Source organism: Cupressus sempervirens, chromosome 7 (assembly GCF_028749045.1).
Source record: "Cupressus sempervirens isolate cs-2001-9-10 chromosome 7, ASM2874904v1, whole genome shotgun sequence".
Classification (NCBI taxonomy): domain Eukaryota; kingdom Viridiplantae; phylum Streptophyta; class Pinopsida; order Cupressales; family Cupressaceae; genus Cupressus; species Cupressus sempervirens.
The window spans coordinates 220,168,087-220,188,508 of NC_143124.1; the positions used below are offsets into that span (position 1 = coordinate 220,168,087).

Sequence of the window (20,422 nt, forward strand, 5' to 3'; positions counted from 1 at the left end):
TGCAAATATGATTGCAATTTTTTTTGACTTAACGGTAATTTTTTTTAATAGTGACTTCCAAAAAAACACAAAACAACATATCCCTTGCACCTCCTTTAGATGGAAGTGCTAGTTAATATATAATTAGTACCTACCACATGGAAATTCTCTCCATCGTAATTATCCATTTCGAAATTTAGGGCCCGTTTGGTGAGCGGAATAGAAATACGTATTCCAAAAAGTTTGAATTCCTTGTTTGGATGCACCAAAACGGGATTGGAAGATGAAGTAAAAATGGAATACGTATTCCATTTTTGGCCCAAAAATGGAATTTTGCAATAGGTGTTATTGAAATACGTATTCCTATTCCATTTTTTTAAATTTTAGAAAACATAAATTTTCAGATCAGCAAATTCCAAAATACCGCTCACCAAAGGGGCCCTTAGTGGGTATGCTCTCCCCAAACTCGTCAAAATATTTAACTACCTTTCAAAAACATTACATAAGAGCGATCTTGGTTTTAATAAACTGTGAATGCTCATCAGTAGAGAAAAAGAGCAATGTCAATGGCGGCGCCACAACTTCGATCCATTGGTCAGGCCCTACGCCTTTCTTCGCCTCTTAGTCAATGCGTTTCTCACCGCGTTTCCCATCTAAATGCCAGTCGAGGATTTGCATCAGGTTAGACATTTCTTCGTATTTTCTAGTTAGGGTTTTGGATTTTGGTAGAAATGCTTTTCTGCATTTTTCCCCCAGGTTTATTCTATTTTAGGCGGTTGATAAATTTTACGCTATTTTCTCACTATATTAACTATCATCTGAAATGTATTACAGTCTATTGTCCTCTTCTTCAGTTTTTGGAGATCTTGATTTGAATCAATTACTAGGGCATGGACCTGATCATACAGTGCCGTGCATATTGAATGAATTATTTCGTAGGTTACGAGATTTTAGAAAACGGGTTCTCCTATGGCATTGTACTGTCTATATCGATGTTTTAAATTTTTTGCGAAATATGTTCTTGTATTTTGTACCTAAGGGTCATGGCATTTTTTGTCGCTTAATTGGATCGGTTTATCTGAGCATTTGTCAAACATTTAGACTCTATTCTGTAACTTCAAACATATTTTTTCTGTCGCTTTTACTCTCCCGAAATCAATTATTAGGACGCGAACTGATTACACAATGTTGCGCACCTTAGAAGTTTTAAGAAATTTGGTTTCAGTATGGTATTTTTCTATAATTATAGCAATGTAATGGTAATTGGAGACATGATGGGTTGAGGGTTGCGTGGAAGAAATAAAGGTGCCAAAACTCATATCGGATGTAATGTATTTTCCACTTAGGGGATTATAAATCCATTTTAAAGAAATTGTCGAATAATTAAAGACTAAAGTCATTGCGAAACATGCAGTTAGGATTTTTTGTGGCTCAAAGCACAGTTTCAATCAAATGAAGCTTTAACAAGTGGGCAAGGAAACCTTAGGTTTTCATCTACATATTAAGGATCTCAGAGGGCTTTGATTTCTATTTGTCACTTGATCACTGTAGTGCACTCTGGTAATGTTTAGTAACACCATTTATTTTGAGAATTGAACAGACCCTGTATTATTTCATTTTTAGCTAAATCACATGTATAACAGAGCTTAGGATAATTGAAGCCCTAGTTTCCAAAGTGATTCTCAGTTTCTCACCTTTTTACTTAATGTGCTTAAATATCAACAGTTCATTAGCATCACTAATTGGTTTTAGTGAGCTCTTATCACTTGGAGAAATTTGTTGCATCCAAACCATAAATAGGAGCCTACCTAAAAGCTTCGGTCCAAACAGGTTTGGTAGCTTACTGGTAGAGCATTCTAGAATGTGCATGGGAGCTCTTAGTTTCGGGTTTTGACCAAGTCATAAAAGTAACATGGCCCCCAAGACAGACAAAGAGCCCCAAGCGCCAAAGTTTGGAAAAAGGTGGGGCATTGGAGAGATGAGCCATACCCCAACTATAGTAAGGAAGATAGCTAAAAGCGCCTGGTCAATAAAATGACTGGTAGCTCAATGGTAGAGAGCCTTAGCATGCACATGGAAGTCCTAGATTTCTGTTTGTTAGCCTGCAACTTCTTTTCCTTTTTGCTTATTTTTCTAAATACTGAATTTGAGGATTGAAGTACCATAAGCCCTTTGGATACAAACTGATGATTCCAATCTGCAAATAAAAATTATCAAAATTAATGCAAGAGTTTGCCTGCAGTTTGCAGTTGAACGAATCTGAGTAATCATTATGGTATTGCCTTTGTCTTTGCCACCAATCAAGCTTGCCTGCTGCATCAACTTTTTTGATTATTGTTTTTTCATGCAGCTGCCGATTATTGTTTGCTGATCTTGGTTGAAACGTTTGATGCTGAAAATATTTCAGAGAGGAGTATTGTCATTTTATGTCTTATGGTCAAATTTAAACTTTCACTCAATGTTACCCTAGTATTGGGGTACGACAGGACGTTGGAATGAGTTTTTGGGACGGGGGAAAATGGGCCTCATTTTCGGGGCGGCAGGGGGACGGCCAGGGGACAGTGGCAAGGGGAGGATGGGGCAGGGAGGAGTATTGTATAGTATACATATAAAACTTGAAATGCTTGTTATGAAATGATGTTTCAGTAGAACATACCAAATTAAAATACTTGAACATAGCCAAATTGCAACATGAACTAAAACCATTGGACATTCAACATAGTAACATATTACATACCAAATATTAACATTAAAAAAAAAAGTCAAATAGAAATCCAAGTCCCCATACTAGCGGCAGCATGGTTGCGAATGGCGGAGGTGGGGGTACTTGGGTACTTGAGTACCTGGTGTGGGGATGTCTCGGGGACGGGTACTCCGAGGTTTTGGAGGGGGGTGCGTGTCCCTGTATAACACTCTGCTTTCACTGGTTCTTATTCTTTGTTCACTGCTGGTGTTGTATTATGCAGAATCCTTACCTAGCCACAGGATTTTGGCATTCGCAGATGAACTTCCCTCTATGGTTGGAATTACTATGGATTGATTAGTAGTATATTTTGTGGTAGAGCAATCACATATATTTCATGTTTGCATTCTTCTGCACCGGTGTATCATTGACAGTGCCGTGAACTTTAAAGTTTTCTACATCAAAAAAGCCATAGGGTATAGTTAATAAACAATTACAAGCAGTGCTTCTCTGTCCTTGGTTATTATAATGCTGCATTAAATTTGGACTTACAAAAATTTATTTCAATATTTTTCAGTTTGCTCGATATGTAGGCTAGATCAAGCATCTATTGGTGATGTGCTGCTGTTGTCTATTTTGTTAACGAATTGTTTCTTTCTTCATTCTAATTATTTTTTCATTTTGTAAATTAAAATGCATAGCAAAGAAATGCCTTTCTATATATCACATTACCTACTCTTATTTCATTTCTTATCCTTGCTTGATAGCCGCCCTTACCTTTTAGTTATCTTTTGTTGACGTAAGGCAAGAGGGTATAAAACCACTCCTAAGCTACCCTTGCTAGTGTTACACACGGAAGCCAACAATATAGGAGAATCCAAAAGAATTTATAAAGAATCCAATGCAAATATGATGAGACAATCTTCATTCAACATGCTAGGCATAAGGTCTACTTGGTTGCAGCTATATACATTCAAATTACAATCTGGGAGCTTAGAAGCTCGGGCTTGCAGAGTCAAATCTTTTATTATTTCCTTCTATCTAACTCCATTCTACTTGTCCTAATCCTATATCTCTAATTGCATAGCTAGCAAGACCACAAGTCGACTTGTCAAGCAGTTTATTACAAAATATACGTCTTGCCCCAAAGGAGAAATTAGCAACCTTACAACTTAGCAAATTAACTTCCATGACGAGAAAGATGGGCCCACACGTGATCCAAGAAGCAAACCCCAAGGCCGCAGAAAGCCTTGATGCCACACGAAACCTTGTCAAAGCCAAACTTGGACGCTACTTGAGCTGCTAGGAAACAAGCATGCCTTGAACATAGAGAAGGATAACTCCTACATATGGTGGAATGAGTTTTTGCGAGCTTAGGTACAAGATTTACGATAGGTTCACATTAATGAGCCAACTGCGTAGAAAGAGAAAACATGACAACAAAGATTGTTCCTCGAACAACAGATAGTAACAATAAAAATGAAATCTTATTAGTTGATGCAAGATTGCCAAAGTATCCAAGATGCTCCTGCATTAGACTCCTAGGGTAAATAAGGACTGATGTATGTATTAGGAAGCCATGATGATTTGAGAAGTACAATAAAGATCCAACTTAGCTTGAGATATCCAAGAACTATCTTCAATAGGGTTATTCTTCCATTGAACCAAGTACTCTTTGTAATCCTTTCCTCTGGTACTTTTACACTCTGGTATCCAAAATTCTGTCAATTCCCTCTATCTTCTTCTTAGGACAATTAGGCTTATTAGACGCTCTTCATCATATTCATAGTATTCAAAGATAATAAATTGAACATGGGTGAAATATCCATATCATCAGTCAATTCAACTTCAAAGGCATTGCCATTGTCATGTTTCTTCAAGATCTTACAAGGTCCAAACTTCTTCATCTTCAACTTGCTGTATGTCCCAACTGGAAATTTGTTCTTTTTCAAATGTACCATTACCTCATTGCCAACTTCAGAAGTGTTATGTCTTCTCTTCTTATCCACTCTTTTTTTTTATCCTTGATTATTGTCATTCATATTACTCTTCACTTCTTCATGCAAATGCTTCATAAAGTCCACATTCTTCACCCTCAACACTATTTTGTATTTTAGTATCCAATTTCCTTAACTTAGTAGTTCCTCCAAGACTCATGCCATTCACAATCTCAAAGGGTGTCATCTTAGTTCTTCTTATCACTAAGTTGTTATATGCAAACTCTATTTGGCTAAAAAATTAGTAGTTCCTCGAAGACTCATGCCATTCACAGTCTCAAAGGGTGAACAATCTTAGTTCTTCTTATCACTAAATTGTTATATGCAAACTCTGCTTGGCTAAAACCAAGTCCCAATTAGGAGGTTTATCTCCATTCAAACATCTCAAAAGGTTACCCAAACTTATGTTTACAACTTTAGTTTGTCCATCAGTCTGTGGATGAAATGTAGAACTAAACTTAAGCTTGGTATTCAACTTCTTCCAAAGTGTCCTCCAAAAATAACCAGTAAACTTAGTATCTCTGTCTGAAACAATAGTCTTAGGCAATCCATGAAGTCTCATAATCTCTTTGAAAATTAAATCAGCTATGCGTATTGCATTTGATGTCTTCTTACAAGGTATGAAGTGTGCCATTTTAGAAAATCTGTCCACCACTACAAAGATAGAAACATTGCCTTTGAGTACCACTCCCTAGTCTTCTTATGCGCTAATACAACAAGTACTACACAAGGACTCAAAATTTTATTGATTAAACCCTTCTCAAGCAATTCTTGCACTTTCTATTCAATTCTTCATTCTTTGTAGGTGCTAGTCTATGCGGTGCTTTATTAGGCAAACTAGCTCCAAGTATCAAATCCATACAATGACACCTACATAGGATGAATATGTGGTCACCTGCCATTTTGAAAAGTTCAATGGCCTAGAATATGTGATCATATGACTAAAATATCAAAAACAAATTAACTATTTAATAAATTTTATATTATATTAAGAAAATTATATAAATAACTATTTTATAGTAGTGTATAAAAACTATATCTTATATATGTCTGATTAAATTTAATAGTGATTAAATGGGGTTGCAAGCTTTGGGTTTAACCATGGAGGAAACTCCGTAGTTAAGCGTGCTCATGCTGGAGTAGTACTGGGATGGGTGACCTTCTGGGAAGTCCCGGTGCTTCACCCCTGTGAGCATCACCTAGATCCAATTAGTGCTAAGTGTTCCATTTATTCTCATGAGAAATGGATTCATGTTGAATCACTACTCATGAAACATGGGTCAATGAGTTTGACTCAAAATCACACAGTTAAATCCTGATAGCAATATCATAAATTTAATAGATTAATAAATCAGTAGTATTAAATATAGAGTTTGCTCTTGCTTATCAGTAAGTTATATAAAAAATAACATTTTGATTAAAAATAGATTAGGCTTTAAATAAGTAATAATATATTAATATTGTGTTAAGTTTGGACTCACTTTCTGTGATTAAACCCTTCTCAAGCAATTCTTGCACTTGTTTATTCGATTCTTCTTTCTCTGCAGGTGTTAGTCTATGCGGTGCTTTATTAGGCAAACTAGCTCTAGGTATCAAATCCATGCAGTGACATCTGCAGAGAATGAATATATGGTCACCTGCCATATTGAAAAGTTCAATAGCCTATAATATGTGACCATACGAGTAAAATATAAAAAAAAATTACCTATTTAATATATATATATATATATATATATATATATATATATATATATATATATATATATATATATATATATTATATTAAGAAAAATATATAAATAACTATTTTATAATATAGTGTATAAAAACTATATCTTATATATTTCTAATTAAATTTAATATATTAAAAAATAATAGTATTAAATATAGAGTTTGCTCTTGCTTTTCAGCAAGTTATTTAAATAATAACATTTTTATTAAAAGTAGATTAGGCTTTAAATAAGTAATAATATATTAATACCGTGTTAAGTTTGAGCCTACTGAGGTTTTTAAGAATTTATTACCTCTAAAGTTTATACTTTTTAACTAATTTATAGATTTGGATGCGGATGTGGGAAGTGGGTGCGGGATGCGAGATTTCTTTTTTGGGTGACGCAGATACATATGGATGCGTATATGTATGTATGTGTATACATTAATGTATGTATGTAAGGAAATTGGTGATTTCCATATCTGAATTTGGAATGTTATTTACGCTCCATGCTAGCATACAACTTGTGGTACTGGAATGATTTAGATTGTGAAGGGAAAAGGCATTGAATTGGATTGTTGCTGTGTGCAACTTGTTACAAAATTTGGTGTTGTGAATATAGTCTGTGAGTGCCCAAATTATTTTTGGCTAGACACATTTTTATCTACAATATTGTGAATATTTAACCTGCAAATTTAGGCATTGAATTGCTTGTTTGAATTGTGTATTTTGCCTCTGAATCAGCCGCCCAGAATCTTGCCCTAGGCGCTAATCTTTGCATTATGAATTGGTGTATAATTATATGGTAGTGAGCGCCTTCTTCTCTTGTAATTGGCGCACTCGTATTCTGTGATTGAGTGACACAATTTTAGACGCTTGACTTCCCAACACTTGGGCTTGTTTTGTCACCTAGTTTGGGCGACATTCTAATGCGCCGGTCTTTTGTGATTGACACCATGTCATCAAGGGTTGAAGAACTCCATCAGACTCTATTTAATAACTATTAGATTGGTGTTTGGATTAGCAAACTAGGTTGGGCCTATGTGTGGTGAATAGGTAACTTCATTTGCATATTAAAGAAATACATCCACACAAGCTATTCCATTTAAAAGCAAATTTAGAGAATGAATTAAGCAACTTAATATATACTAAAGAATTGTATCCAATAAATGGGAGAACTGGCAGTTCTTATTAAAAACAAAATTATATTCATAATATCCTCTATCAAACATGTAAAGCCTGAAGAGCACACAAAAAATGCTAAGATAGGAGGGGGGAGCTCTAAATCAGTATTTTAATCTTTTAGATGCGTGAAACCACATAAGACATAGAGAGAGCAAATATCAAGTCACAAACACTGAGCTTCGCATAGAAAAACTTTTTGGGCAAAAAAAACATAGTACATTAAGTGCTTTTATTGACGAAATGGACACCAACCTGGGTTACATAACAATCCCTCTATAATGTCCCCTAATTGGGTTTAGTTTCAGTTATTACCAAATTAACATAAATTTGATATCCCACATTAAGGAATATCAAATATTTGAAGTTAAAAGAAATATTCATTTATTTAATGAGTTTAAGTTATTTGTATATTCATTAATACTCATCCAACATTATTATTATTCCAGCTCAAAGACAAGAGTAGGTATTATCCAAGTTGCCTATATACCAACAACAATCGGCCTTGTCAAAGTATACAGATCCAAGCCCTTTTGCCTTTCTTTGGAATATGCCCACAAGGCGCTTAAGGTCATTGATCCATACCCTATCTTTGGACAAATAGCCATTGCTTAGATTTATAAAAGTCCCTCCTTTGAAACATTATAACCATCCTTGCTTAAGCCAAATAGTAAATGGGTCTTGAGTGTATAATATAGCTGATATAATTCTAATATTATTCTTATTAATAGATACAAATATGATATATATTAGACTCACAGGCTCCTTACCATTAGTAGGATCAAGATATATCCTTCTGTGAATCAATAATAATCTCATAGATGTTTTAAAACAAAGTTTGCTGTCACACAATGCTTAACAACATTGCAATTGATTTTTTTCTTTCCTTACCCCTTCCTTATGAAGAGTAACAGATATATTTATCATTTCTAAATTGATAGTCTAAAGATATTAGATCTATTATGGAAAAATAATAAATTTGTTATTAAACAAAGATCATTAACGATCTATGTATACAAGTATAGACACGAATGTTTCTATAATGAAGAACAAGAGAGAAATAGAAACATTATGAAGAGAGAGAGTTTCCATAACGAACAGAAGGAATTTAAGGAAACATTACGAGAAGAGTGACCATTAGAAAAAGATGGAAGAGAGAGTAAATAGAAACTATCTAATATTGTAATACCTTCCCTTAATGGTCAATCTATCATCAAAAAACATAAATTTGAATGTCCTCAAAAAGCATAAAAGGCAGCCTCGGGTTGATCAGAGAGGTCTGCATGTTTTGCAATGTTGGCATGTTTATTAGAAAGAAGGCTCTACTTTTATCTGATGTCTTGTGGAGATCCTTCAATGTTGTTCAGATCTTTGCAACTGTCTTGCCAGACAACACTTGAGGCAGCTGATCATCAATAACTTAAAGCTTTAATAAGCATAATTGCTTCACGATTATGCTCATCAAATTACTCTTGAGTAGCATTGACTATGGCAGAATGAGTTTCGGTACCTAGAACAAGCGCCTCAAGGCAATGATACTCAAAGATCGTCAGCATTCTCTGCTTCCTAGTGTTGTAGTTCTTTTTGTTGAATCGTTGAGACTACCTTCCAAGAGAAGATTGGTGATAGATGCCACGACGTGATATGTTTTGAATGAAAAAGCTTGAAAAAACTAAGATGGCATGAACTTCGAGACAGATTGATGGAAGACATAGAAAATTGAAGACACCTAGATAAGAGCTTTAAAAACCCAGATAGAATTTGTTGTCATATTTTGATTCCATTGGCTCAAAAATTGAGGCACAAAAAACAATGTACCCATAAAAAAGTAAGACTAACCTAGTTGAGATCTGCAAAAGCCCACTAGGGATGTGCAAAAAATTGAGGAAAAAAAGATGCAAATTGTGAACACACTCAGGCAAATATTTCAAAATTTATAAACTAATAATTTAAAAAATAAATTATTTTTTTCGAAGAGGCCAAGAATTTGGTTTGATACCATATTATGGTAAAATAATGAATGTGTTATTAAAAAAAGAATGAATGTGTTATTAAACAAAGATCATAAATGATCTATACATACAAGTACACTCAATAATGTTTCTATAACGAACAAAGAGAAATAGAAACATGTTGAAGAGAGAGAGAGTTTTCATAACGAACAAAAGGAGTTTATGAAAACATTACAAAACGAGTGACCATTTGAAAAAGACAGAAGAGAGAGTATATAGAAACTATCTAATATCGTAATATGATCATCTTCCTTTTGTATTTCTTTCATATTGCTATATCTGATTAATATGCTATGTGTCGACAATGTCTTCAATTATTGGTTATAGCAAGAGTATTGCTGTGTCTGATCTAGTCTTGAAGGATGTGAAATATGATGGCAATGTTTGATTACAATGTAAGTGACATATGCCATTGGTTTGTCAAGAGGCAGTGTGCTCAAAAGAGCAGATGCAATATTGAATATGTGAATAAAAAGAAATGTCTAATGATGCTGAATGGGTTGAGAGAGATCTTACTTTTATATCTTGAAAATTGAATGGATGACATGTTAGCATGAATGCTGATGGGATTATTGTGGGGAAGTATCCTAGCAGTGCTGGAGACATGATTCAATGGTTATGTGTTGCATTCATGACGGAGTTTGTGATTGATATCAATACTCTTGTTATTTTGTGAAGATTGACAGAACAACAGAGAGAGATTGGCTTCATGCGGTTTGAGGATTAAAGATCAGCTTATGTGCACTTGAGGAGATGTTCTACAGTATGTCTAGATGCTACAGTTAAGCGCATGTATGAAAATATGAAGATTGAACAAAGTTATGAAGATTTTAGTGAAGGCAGCTTTTAGACAACATTTCTGGAAAGCGGGTATTGTTGTTTGGATTTTATCTCCTAACAAAGATGGAATTTGGTTGAGCGAGCTGAGACAAAGGTTGAAGACATGTTGGAGATGCCTTGGTTAAGAAGAAATAATTAGATCTTCATTGTATGAAAAGTCATGAAGATTGTGAGCCTACAAATTGATTGTAATGTTGAAAAGATGTAATATTGTAATGTAATGTGTATTGTAATATCTTAATTATTATTGTAAACTAGGAAAGCCTCTAGGCCGACTCAATAATTTGTTCTAGGACTTGGTATAAAGGAAAGATGTTTTCCTTGGTTGTAAGCGGTGATATGCGGCCATATCTATGTGATGTATATTGTGCGAGCTTGAATGCAAATATCTTTTGGATCAGAATAGAGATTGGTGCAGTTGAGCCACGGTGAGCGTACAAGGGACTATGTTTGGCAAGATGAGTTGCTGTTGGACAGTTGTTGATTCACACTTGTATTATTTTGTGACGATAGTACAAAAGCTGTTTAGACAGTGGGTCCAGCTTACTTCCCTTTGACTCTTAACAGGGTTGGAATTTTCCTAACAGGGATTCAAAGTCTCTTAACAGGGACTCATATGTATTGATTGTATTTCATTGAATCCTAACAGGGTCCATCCTTTCACAAGCAGCTTTTATATTAGTACATCATCTTGTGGGCATAATCCCACTGGGGTTTTCCCTCTGATGAAGGGTTTCCCTAGTTAACAGATCTAGTATTATTGTGAATGGTTCTCTTTCTATGGTTGTTGCATCTATTGTTTACATGTTTCAAATTTAAGATATTGAATTGTTTTAATTGCATAACTGATTCAACCCCTTCATCTCAGTTATTTGGGTAGACTTTACTTTCTAGCATGGCATCCTTTGATAATTGATAAGACACTCCTCCATAACTATTAGTTTACAAAGAATACTAGTTACATTTTACATTATCATTTATTAACAATTCTGTTAGCATTGATTATTATAATTATAATATTGACTATATTAATCTTCTGAATTACATCAGGATTATCTTCCCAATTGGTCTCGTTGTAATTATATTTGTTTATCCTTGAATAGATATTTTGTATTTATAAAATTATTCTTATTTAATTATATATTATTAACTTATATTTTAAAGGTGCATCATACTTTTAAATGCAAAACTCAATAAAACCATTCAAAATACACACGGCACAGTAGACACCACGCAGAAATTACATAACACTCTGTTGTATGCTTGAACTAGAAGCCTCCCGGCAGTTGACCACACATCTGCATTTCAGTAGATATGAAGCCAACTAAATTAGAAATGCACAGAATTATATCCGAAAGCTGTTGTATCTCTGTATAAGATCGTTTCATTCAACAACCTCATACATATTGCCACTCCGTATCATGTAGGCTTAATACCTTCTGCACCCGGAATTTCTTTGTATCACCTTTAAATTTCTGGCATTGCAGCAATTGAATATTTTTTCCAAATGATATTCTGTTTCAAATGATATTTATATTATTAACTTCTATTTTAAAGGTGCATCATACTTTTAAATGCAAAACTCAATAAAACCATTCAAAATACACACGGCACAGTAGACACCATGCAGAAATTAGATAACACTCTGTTGTATGCTTGAACCAGAAGCCTACCGGCAGTTGACCACACATCTGCACTTCAGTAGATATGAAGCCAACTAAATTAGAAATGCACAGAATTATATCCGAAAGCTGTTGTATCCCTGTATAAGATCGTTTCATTCAACAACCTCATACATATTGCCACTGTGTATCATGTAGGCTTGTTCTAACCACCATTTCAGTTTAATTTTGAATTCTTCTCAGTTAAAGCTTGTTTTTTTACCCTTTTATATCCTTAGTACCTTCTGCACCCAGAATTTCTTTGTATCACCTTTAAATTTCTGGCATTGCAGCAATTGAATATTTTTTCCAAATGATATTCTGTATCGCAACCATCGTGAAAAGGATCCTTACATGCATTAGCAGCTTCTGACAGTTGTATCCAAATCACCCAGACAGATGGCACTGCAACTATAAACCAACACAGTGCCTTTTTAAATCCATTATTCTCCACTGGTATTAGTGCTTATTACTGTTATTGATGACTTCTTGCTTTCACTCCATCCCATGCACTATTGTACTATATATGCAAAAGGAATTCTGCACATTTTATCTGGGTTTCAATTTGCCTATGCACAATATTTTTCATAATGACAATGACATCCACCCACCTTGTTTATAGATTATGAAGGCTGATCCAAGAACAGACCTTGCCTGGAAGGTCAACACTTTTCGAGCACCAAAATCTCTCCCTTTGAGTTTTTTAATTGCAACAAAGAAATATGATTTGTTTACTTTAAATCTGTAACATGATATCAACAATTATGGCCTCTTTTCAAAATTCTATCCATCTTAATTTTCATTTCTGAACACCTCATTTCTACTCAATGCATTCAGCTTGCAACCTGTGTTGCCATTTTTTAATCCACGTCCTCTATTCTATCCCCGAAAGTGACAGCTTTTTGTAACCCACCCTCTCTATGGCCACAAGTTTGCCTTTTGGTTGATTTCACCTTTTTCAGGCTATGCAGCCACACTCTATAATGTGCATTCAAGCTGATGCCTCTTTTGCTTCCATTTGATTGGATTTTATTAATCTACCATGCTTTGTCTGCTCATTATTATGCAATTATTCCTGCATTCCATTTTCTCCTTCCCAACCATTCGTTTCCCAGTTTGTCTATTGCACTTCTCCCCACATGGCAGCGATCCTCCTAAACTTTACTCAGTCACATCTGTGATGTCTTCTGTCATTCTAAATTTTCTGGTTCATGTCAAGTGGGAGCTGGATGGTCATTGCTTTAATATTTTAAAACAGTAAACTCATTTGAAAAATTTAATGCTTTTCCAATGAGTCTAAAATATGAGTACAACATACAACAAAATTTTATCCTTTTTGATTTGATGGATGCTCATGCCTCTTCCAACATTAATCTGGAATACTTGCTAATCTCCTCCACCAAGTGTGTCCTAGTCTCTTGTCCCCTTGTGTTGACTCATGCCCACCATAGCCCAAACTCTTCAACCAAAAACTCTCTCTTTTCCTCTTCCCTCTTGTGGACTTCTGTTCATCATAGACCATCCTCCTCTGCCAAAGGTTCTCTCTTCTTCTTGTCCGAATACTGTCTGTTCTCCTTTCCTTCCTTGTGGAATTTTGGCCACTGCAAACCAACCACCTCCACAAATATCTCACAACATCCTTGACATTTTCTATACACAAATGCTAAATACCCATATGTAAATTTGCAATTGCGTTCTCTATTACTTTCAACCTTGCAAATAAAGGCAAATTGAACTCAACATTTTCAAATTTAACCACAAATTCTAGTCTCCAACATCCACTTTATGCTCATCTTCATCATTTGCAACCTTTCAAATTCCATGATTGCATTCACATCTTCTTTGTCGTCTTCGGCGCCCACTTGCAACTTTCTTCGCCGCTGCCCTTAACAGCTCTTTGATTCTCTCAATCTCCTCTCCAAGCAACACACAATCGTCAAGTATCAGACACTCACCAATCTCTTCCTTCCAATCTACCTCTTCTATCACTACCTCAATCTCTGATTTCTTCTTCATTACTTTCATTCACCTATTGATGATTCATTGTGACCATGTCCTCTCTTGTCTTCATACTTCTTTCACTTTCAGGCTGCAACTCTCCTTCTCTAATGGGAATTTCCACATTGCAAGCTACCTTCCTAGTGATGGAGCCCAAAATTCTAGCTTCCATTTTTGATCTTGAAGACTGAGCAATATGAAATCTGGAGCCTAGATTTTCACAGAAGTTAGAGCTTCCATTCGTGAAGCATGTTGGAGATCAATATTCTATTTTCAGATCATAACAAGGATTATTCACTGCAAACAAGGGCTTGTTTACAGATTCCTATTTGAATACTTTGCAGATGTGAAGTTTGCATGCAAATATGTGAGCACAGAATACTGAATTTATACATTATGCAGTATTGACTGGAGATTAAATTAATATGCGTGCCTGTTAAAGAATAAAGAAATAAGTAGCAGTGACATAAAAGCCTACAGCAACATACGAAGCTAAGTATTAAGATGGTGTTATAAGTCAGTGAACGAGCAGTGATTATCTACCTTATCTGAAGTTGATTCAAGACCACATTCAACAGCTCTGAAAAATATGATGATGATAGTCTATTTAAACACGAGAAAGTACTGGTCAAAATAATAATTCATTCTCGCAATGTTAAAAGGTTTGCATATATCAAAGGCATATCAGATTTGTTATCATTTGAGAAATTGGTTTTGACTATCATTCCATTAATACAGAGAGGAGATTATGAATATAATACTGAACAACAGAGAGTTGATGCTGATAAAATGGTGGTCCAGTTAGACAAACAAGCTGTTTTATGCTCGGATTTAAGATCATTTACGGAACATACTTTTATTCATTTTGTTAAGGCTGCATCCTTGTTGAAAGGTGAAGAAGAAGGAATAAAACTTGTTAATGGTCTAAAAGAATTTATGGAGGTAGTAAAGGAACAGAGGGAAAATATTCAGAAACTGGTTGATCTTTCTTTGGATGAGATATTATATTTGCAAGAAGAAGGGCCTTCCGATGAGGATGTGTCACCAATTCTTAAAAGTGAGGAAAGCATACATCGAGAGGCTTTAGAAGAAGATAAATATTGGCTTGAACATATTATGCATGGTTATCTAAGCTGATCCTATGCTGGTGATCTAAATGAATCCCTTAAGGCTCAGGATGAATGCTGTAAAACAATCTGGTCATCTTTAACTCGAACGTAAATACAAGAAAAACTGCAGAGAATATTGCCATTATGAACCAGAGACAGAACAAGGATAGCTCAATATGATGAGCAGCAACACACTCCTCAGGGACCCGGTCTGATAAAAGAAAAATAAAATAATTACAAAAGCATTGCACTCATCCAAACAATGGAAGCAATATAGAGTCAGGCACGTAAAGCGGTCATGATGCAAAAATGCTGAAGTCATGCGACACGCATATGTAGCAACAATGAGTTAATATTGGAAGTCTTTAGAATTCACTGTCATTCAAAGGCTTGAAGATCGCACCGGAAAGAAAACTACGGATAGATAAACAGCAGTATTTAAGTTGCATCGTATGTCAGCATCAAACCTGATTTGATCGTCACCATGGAATTGTCGAGTATCCAATATTCACAATTTTATTATAATAAAAAAGAAGAAGAGAAAAGCCAGAAGTCGGTTTTAAAAAACAAAATGAAAGTGCCCTATTGCTGTGCCATAAAGGGAGAATGTTCAGATTTTCGCATGCATGGTTCACACAGAGATTTACGTGAAATAATCTTTTGCTGATATTCAGCGAACACGGAAGGAATTAACAAAATTATTTGTTTGCCGGAAGAGCCGTCAGCAGAATAGACATATGGAAGGGCCCTCTGAGCGCATGATTTTTGATAATTAACCATTTTTCCAATGGTGTTTAATGTTTATCGCAGGTCTGATATTCTCCAGAGGAAATGGCTGGAAGCAGACCTTAATGCCGAAGGAAGAATTCAATCACTAACTCATACACGGGAGAATTTGGAACAGTTAAATATAGTTGTCGTGCAGGTCTTTGAAGCAGAAATTCAAAATGAAGCAAGATATATGGCGGAAATGTTTTTCAAAGATATTGAGTGAATCGGGATTCATGTATCGTATTACCTAGGGAACCATTTCTCTTGCGCGATGCCTTTGGGAATTCTTCAGTTTTGAAGTCGGGAAGTTTCCAGTTTTGAAGAATTAATGAAATATTTTATGCCCCTGAAAGATTAGAAAAGTATTAATAAAAGCAATTTGTTAAAATATTGAAGAGGTGCGATGTTTGAAGATATAACCGGTGCCTCATTTTCATCTATAAATATATGTAATGTAATGTACAAAGGGGAGATAGAATTCATTATTCATATTTAATTTTTTTTTTTTTTACCTATACCATGCTCAATGATGTATTGTATTCTTTTATTGACGGAGAAATGAAGTTTTTGAACCAAGTCCGTGGATTGTATTATGGAGCAAATTCATATGCGATTCCGGAATCGAAATGCAGTAAATAGATCATCTGTAAGGAGTGCCTTTATTGCAATTTTATTTTTGGCATAATTATTTATTTTATATTTCGGAGTTTTAAATTATTATTAAGTTGTGTCCTTTATAAATGTTTTAAAATTATTTTCTATAAATATTTTAATATTCAGATAAGTGGACTAGGTCGTTATTGCATTTTAAATTTGATAAACATAGATATTGTGAAATATTTTATTGTTTCCGTATTTATGTCTAATTTGTCTCCACAGGAGTTAAAGTGCATTTTAGACTAGTTTAAAATGCGTTTATATAATTGATCTGTCACATCTGAATTATTAAAAGTTGTTTATAGTTTAAATTTATTAAACTTTATAAAGTTGTACATTTCAACTTATAATATCGACTCTGATTGCCCATTTACTTAAGCACTGGTCTTTTACTCCTAATTCATAATCTATATGCTGGCAATTGTTTCATTTCTTTCCATTTGAAGAAATAATATATTCATCTGTTGCATTAATCTTTAATTATTCTTTATTTAAAACATTATCACATTTATACAATCATTTATTCACAAATCACAAAGTTTGAAGTTTTCTATAATTCTTGCCATTTTGAAAGCTTTTGTCACAATCGCATTCTAATTGATTTGATTTAAATATCTTGGATATAAGTGTTTCATCCAGGATTAGGTACACCCGCCTCGCTTTTGCAGAGCCGGAAGTGAAGAGAACTCGAACCGTATTGTTCAGTTCCGTCAAGTTGGCCTTAACCGGTTGGATATCCCAGCATCGAGTAGGCAAGGCTTGTAGGATTCCAACCTGCGGTTTTGGGAACCAACACCTAGTATACCTCCAAAATTGAAATCAACATGGGCCTCCTCATGGCCCACCTCCTCTTCTCCAGTTTCTCATTTCCTCTGTCGAAATCTTTCTCATACTTTCTACTTTGCAGCTTTAAGCTCTCAACCAATTAGGACTTTTCATACTTCTTTCACTTTCAGGCTGCAACTCTCCTTCTCTAATGGGAATTTCCACATTGCAAGCTACCTTCCTAGTATACCTCCAAAATTGAAATCAACATGGGCCTCCTCATGGCCCACCTCCTCTTCACCAGTTTCTCATTTCCTCTGTCGGAATCTTTCTCATACTTTCTACTTTTCAGCTTTAAGCTCTCAACCCTTTGAGCCTTCCAGAAGGACTTTACACTCTTGAGTGTGATTAGCCTCATGGTTGGCTGTCTGTTCACACAACCTCCTTCCGAAGGTCCTGGCATAGGCTGACTCATGTTTGGTGCTTTACCTTTGCTCTCAGATTCTGGTTCTGATGCCATATTATGCAAGAACAAAACTTGCCTGCGATATCAAAACTTACAAACAACAATCTGTTTTTAATTGCAACAAAGAAATATGATTTTATTTACTTTAAATCTGCAACACAATATCAATGATTATTGCCTCTCAATGTCCTTACAATCTCCAAAATTCTGTCTATCCTAACTCTCACTTTTGCACACCTCAGCTTCTGCTCAATGCATTCAACTAGCAACCTCTGTTACCATGTTTTTTTAATCCACTTCCTTTTCTATTGACCGAAAGCTACAGCTCTTTGCAACCCAGCCACTTGGCCAACCACCCCTTTCTATGGCCAAAAATTTCCCTTACGGCTGATTCCACCTTTTTTGTTGTTTTTCCCATTGTGAGTATATTGGATTGATTTTGGAATGTGTATATTATTTTGCAGATTGTACATGTGCTGGATGATTATCAAGAAAGGAAGAATTACTTTTTCTTTTACATATTGGTTGCGCACTTTCACCAAGGGATACCATATGTTAATATAATGTTACTACATAACCAGTCCCCAAGCAATCACCATTGATATGGTATCCAAATTGACCTGCCAACTGCATAAGTTTTCTGGGAATCTTGGTCCCAAAACTCCAATCATCAACTGTGCCATCCTGTCTGACTTCATTTTAGGCAGCTACAACCCTTTCATGACTTGCAGGCCCTTCAAAACCCTTCTGCTGCTTTGTTTTGGTGGTGACTGTGAAGTTTGCTTCCATTTTAAATGCACATACAAGAATATCACCTATAACTCAACACTTCAAATTAGATAATATGCCGACCCAATTCATCCATCCTTAAATAGAATTTATTTTGCTTTAAATCCTCCTCTCATGATTGCAATTCATGGGATGTGACTCAATTGCACTACTGCATTTACATCTCACCATTCCTTCTGCATTTACCATGAAAAAGCATGATTAGACATGCCCTCTCACTCGCTTCAGAATGCTGGATCTTGAAGCACGATTACCAAGATCCACTTGATCAATCACAATAATTGTATGTAAGAAGTTGCCTAAATTGAAAGTCTCATCATCTAACAATCCTGTTAATTAGGTCTAATTTGATCATCATTCCTATGTTCCTTTTATGCTACGTAAGCCATCGCTTGTCATCCTTCACTCCAATAAATCATTAATATTTCTGCCTCATTAATATTTACTAATTATCCTATGCGTTTATATTGATTTCTCATCATCGCACATTCATTCCTTTGTACTCTGATATCAGTTAGATGCATAGTTACACCGCCCTGTGAGACGGGGGGATAGAGGGGCCTTGATTTGAGGACGGCGGTGAGGGACGGGGGGGGGGGGGGGGGGGGGTGGGGGGGTGGCGGTGGCGGGGGCAGCAGGGGTGTATATACTATATATATGGTACTTAAAATGCTAGTTATGAATAGATGTACTACGATTATACAATAGAAGATACAAAGATGTAAAACTAAAAAAGAAAAAACTTGAACATTGAACATTGTATCGAAGTTTTCAACTGGAACATCATGATTCATGATCAAATGACAAACAAACAATGAACATTGAACATTGAACATCAACAAATAATAAATATTAGTCTATATATCAGTCTTTAGATCAGTAGTATTAGTATGAGTATCTAGATTCTACTATCTAATAGTAGTCAATGATCATATGAGTTATGACTATGATGATTACAATAAGTATCATGTGCCATGAATCATGATATCAAAATAAGTATATAATGCAAACAAAAACTACAAGTCTCCAAGAGTGCAAATCAAAATGCCACATCAATGATCGATGATCATCCCCTAGAGGCAGGAAGTTGAAACTCATTGCCATTGGAACTATCAGTCTCTCCAAGATCAAGAGCCGAAAAGGGAACACGAACTAGCCCTCTGGTTGGATCTAAAGTATCCTCCTCCTCATCAATCTGCGATGGCTCTTTAGGCTCCACATCCCATCGTGATGCTGGGCTCTCCTTGTACACACGTGTCTTGCGGTCATCGATACACAACACATTGTGTAAAGCCACTACCTTCTTTGCTCTCTAAGAGGTAAGTCTATTCCTATTAAGAGAGTGAATGAAGCTATATGTAGACCAATTCCTCTCAGAAACTGAGGAACTAGAAACTTGAGATGAAAAATAATTGGCCAATGTGAGACTCGGGAATTAGAAGTTGAACAATGAACAGTGAAAACTTAAATAGGCTCAAGTTGAGGAACTAAGTACCGGGGACAGCAAACAAATAGCTAGTGTGGTGGTTGTAGATTTCGCTCCATAAGTTGACTACCACAAAATGGGATCCTCTTGTGCCATAGTCTTGATATCCGCCTTTGCCGCTTGATTGCAACCTCTAGAAGTAGCAAATTTGGTCCACTCAATGCGAACCTTAGCTGCTGTCTCAAGGTCTTACGCCCTATCTATGCACTTGAAGAACCTTTCCTTCACTTGAAAAAATAAAAAAGTACAAATTATTAGCAAATAGAAGAATCAAGATGCTACTAATGCAAATGATTTTAATTTATAAAATGATAAG

General features: G+C 35.4%; 1 protein-coding gene across 2 annotated transcripts in view; it reads left to right on the forward strand.

The window, feature by feature from the left end:
• Positions 1 to 483: 483 nt before the first annotated feature.
• LOC149546288 (uncharacterized) overlaps positions 484 to 20,422 on the forward strand; it is a 57,484-nt gene continuing 37,545 nt past the window's right edge. For both annotated transcript variants that reach the window (XM_089791134.1, XM_089791135.1), the window contains exon 1: positions 484 to 660. In XM_089791134.1, the coding sequence (XP_089647260.1) occupies positions 540 to 660 (121 nt within the window). In that variant the 5' untranslated portion in view covers positions 484 to 539. The remainder of the gene's footprint in view (positions 661 to 20,422) is intronic.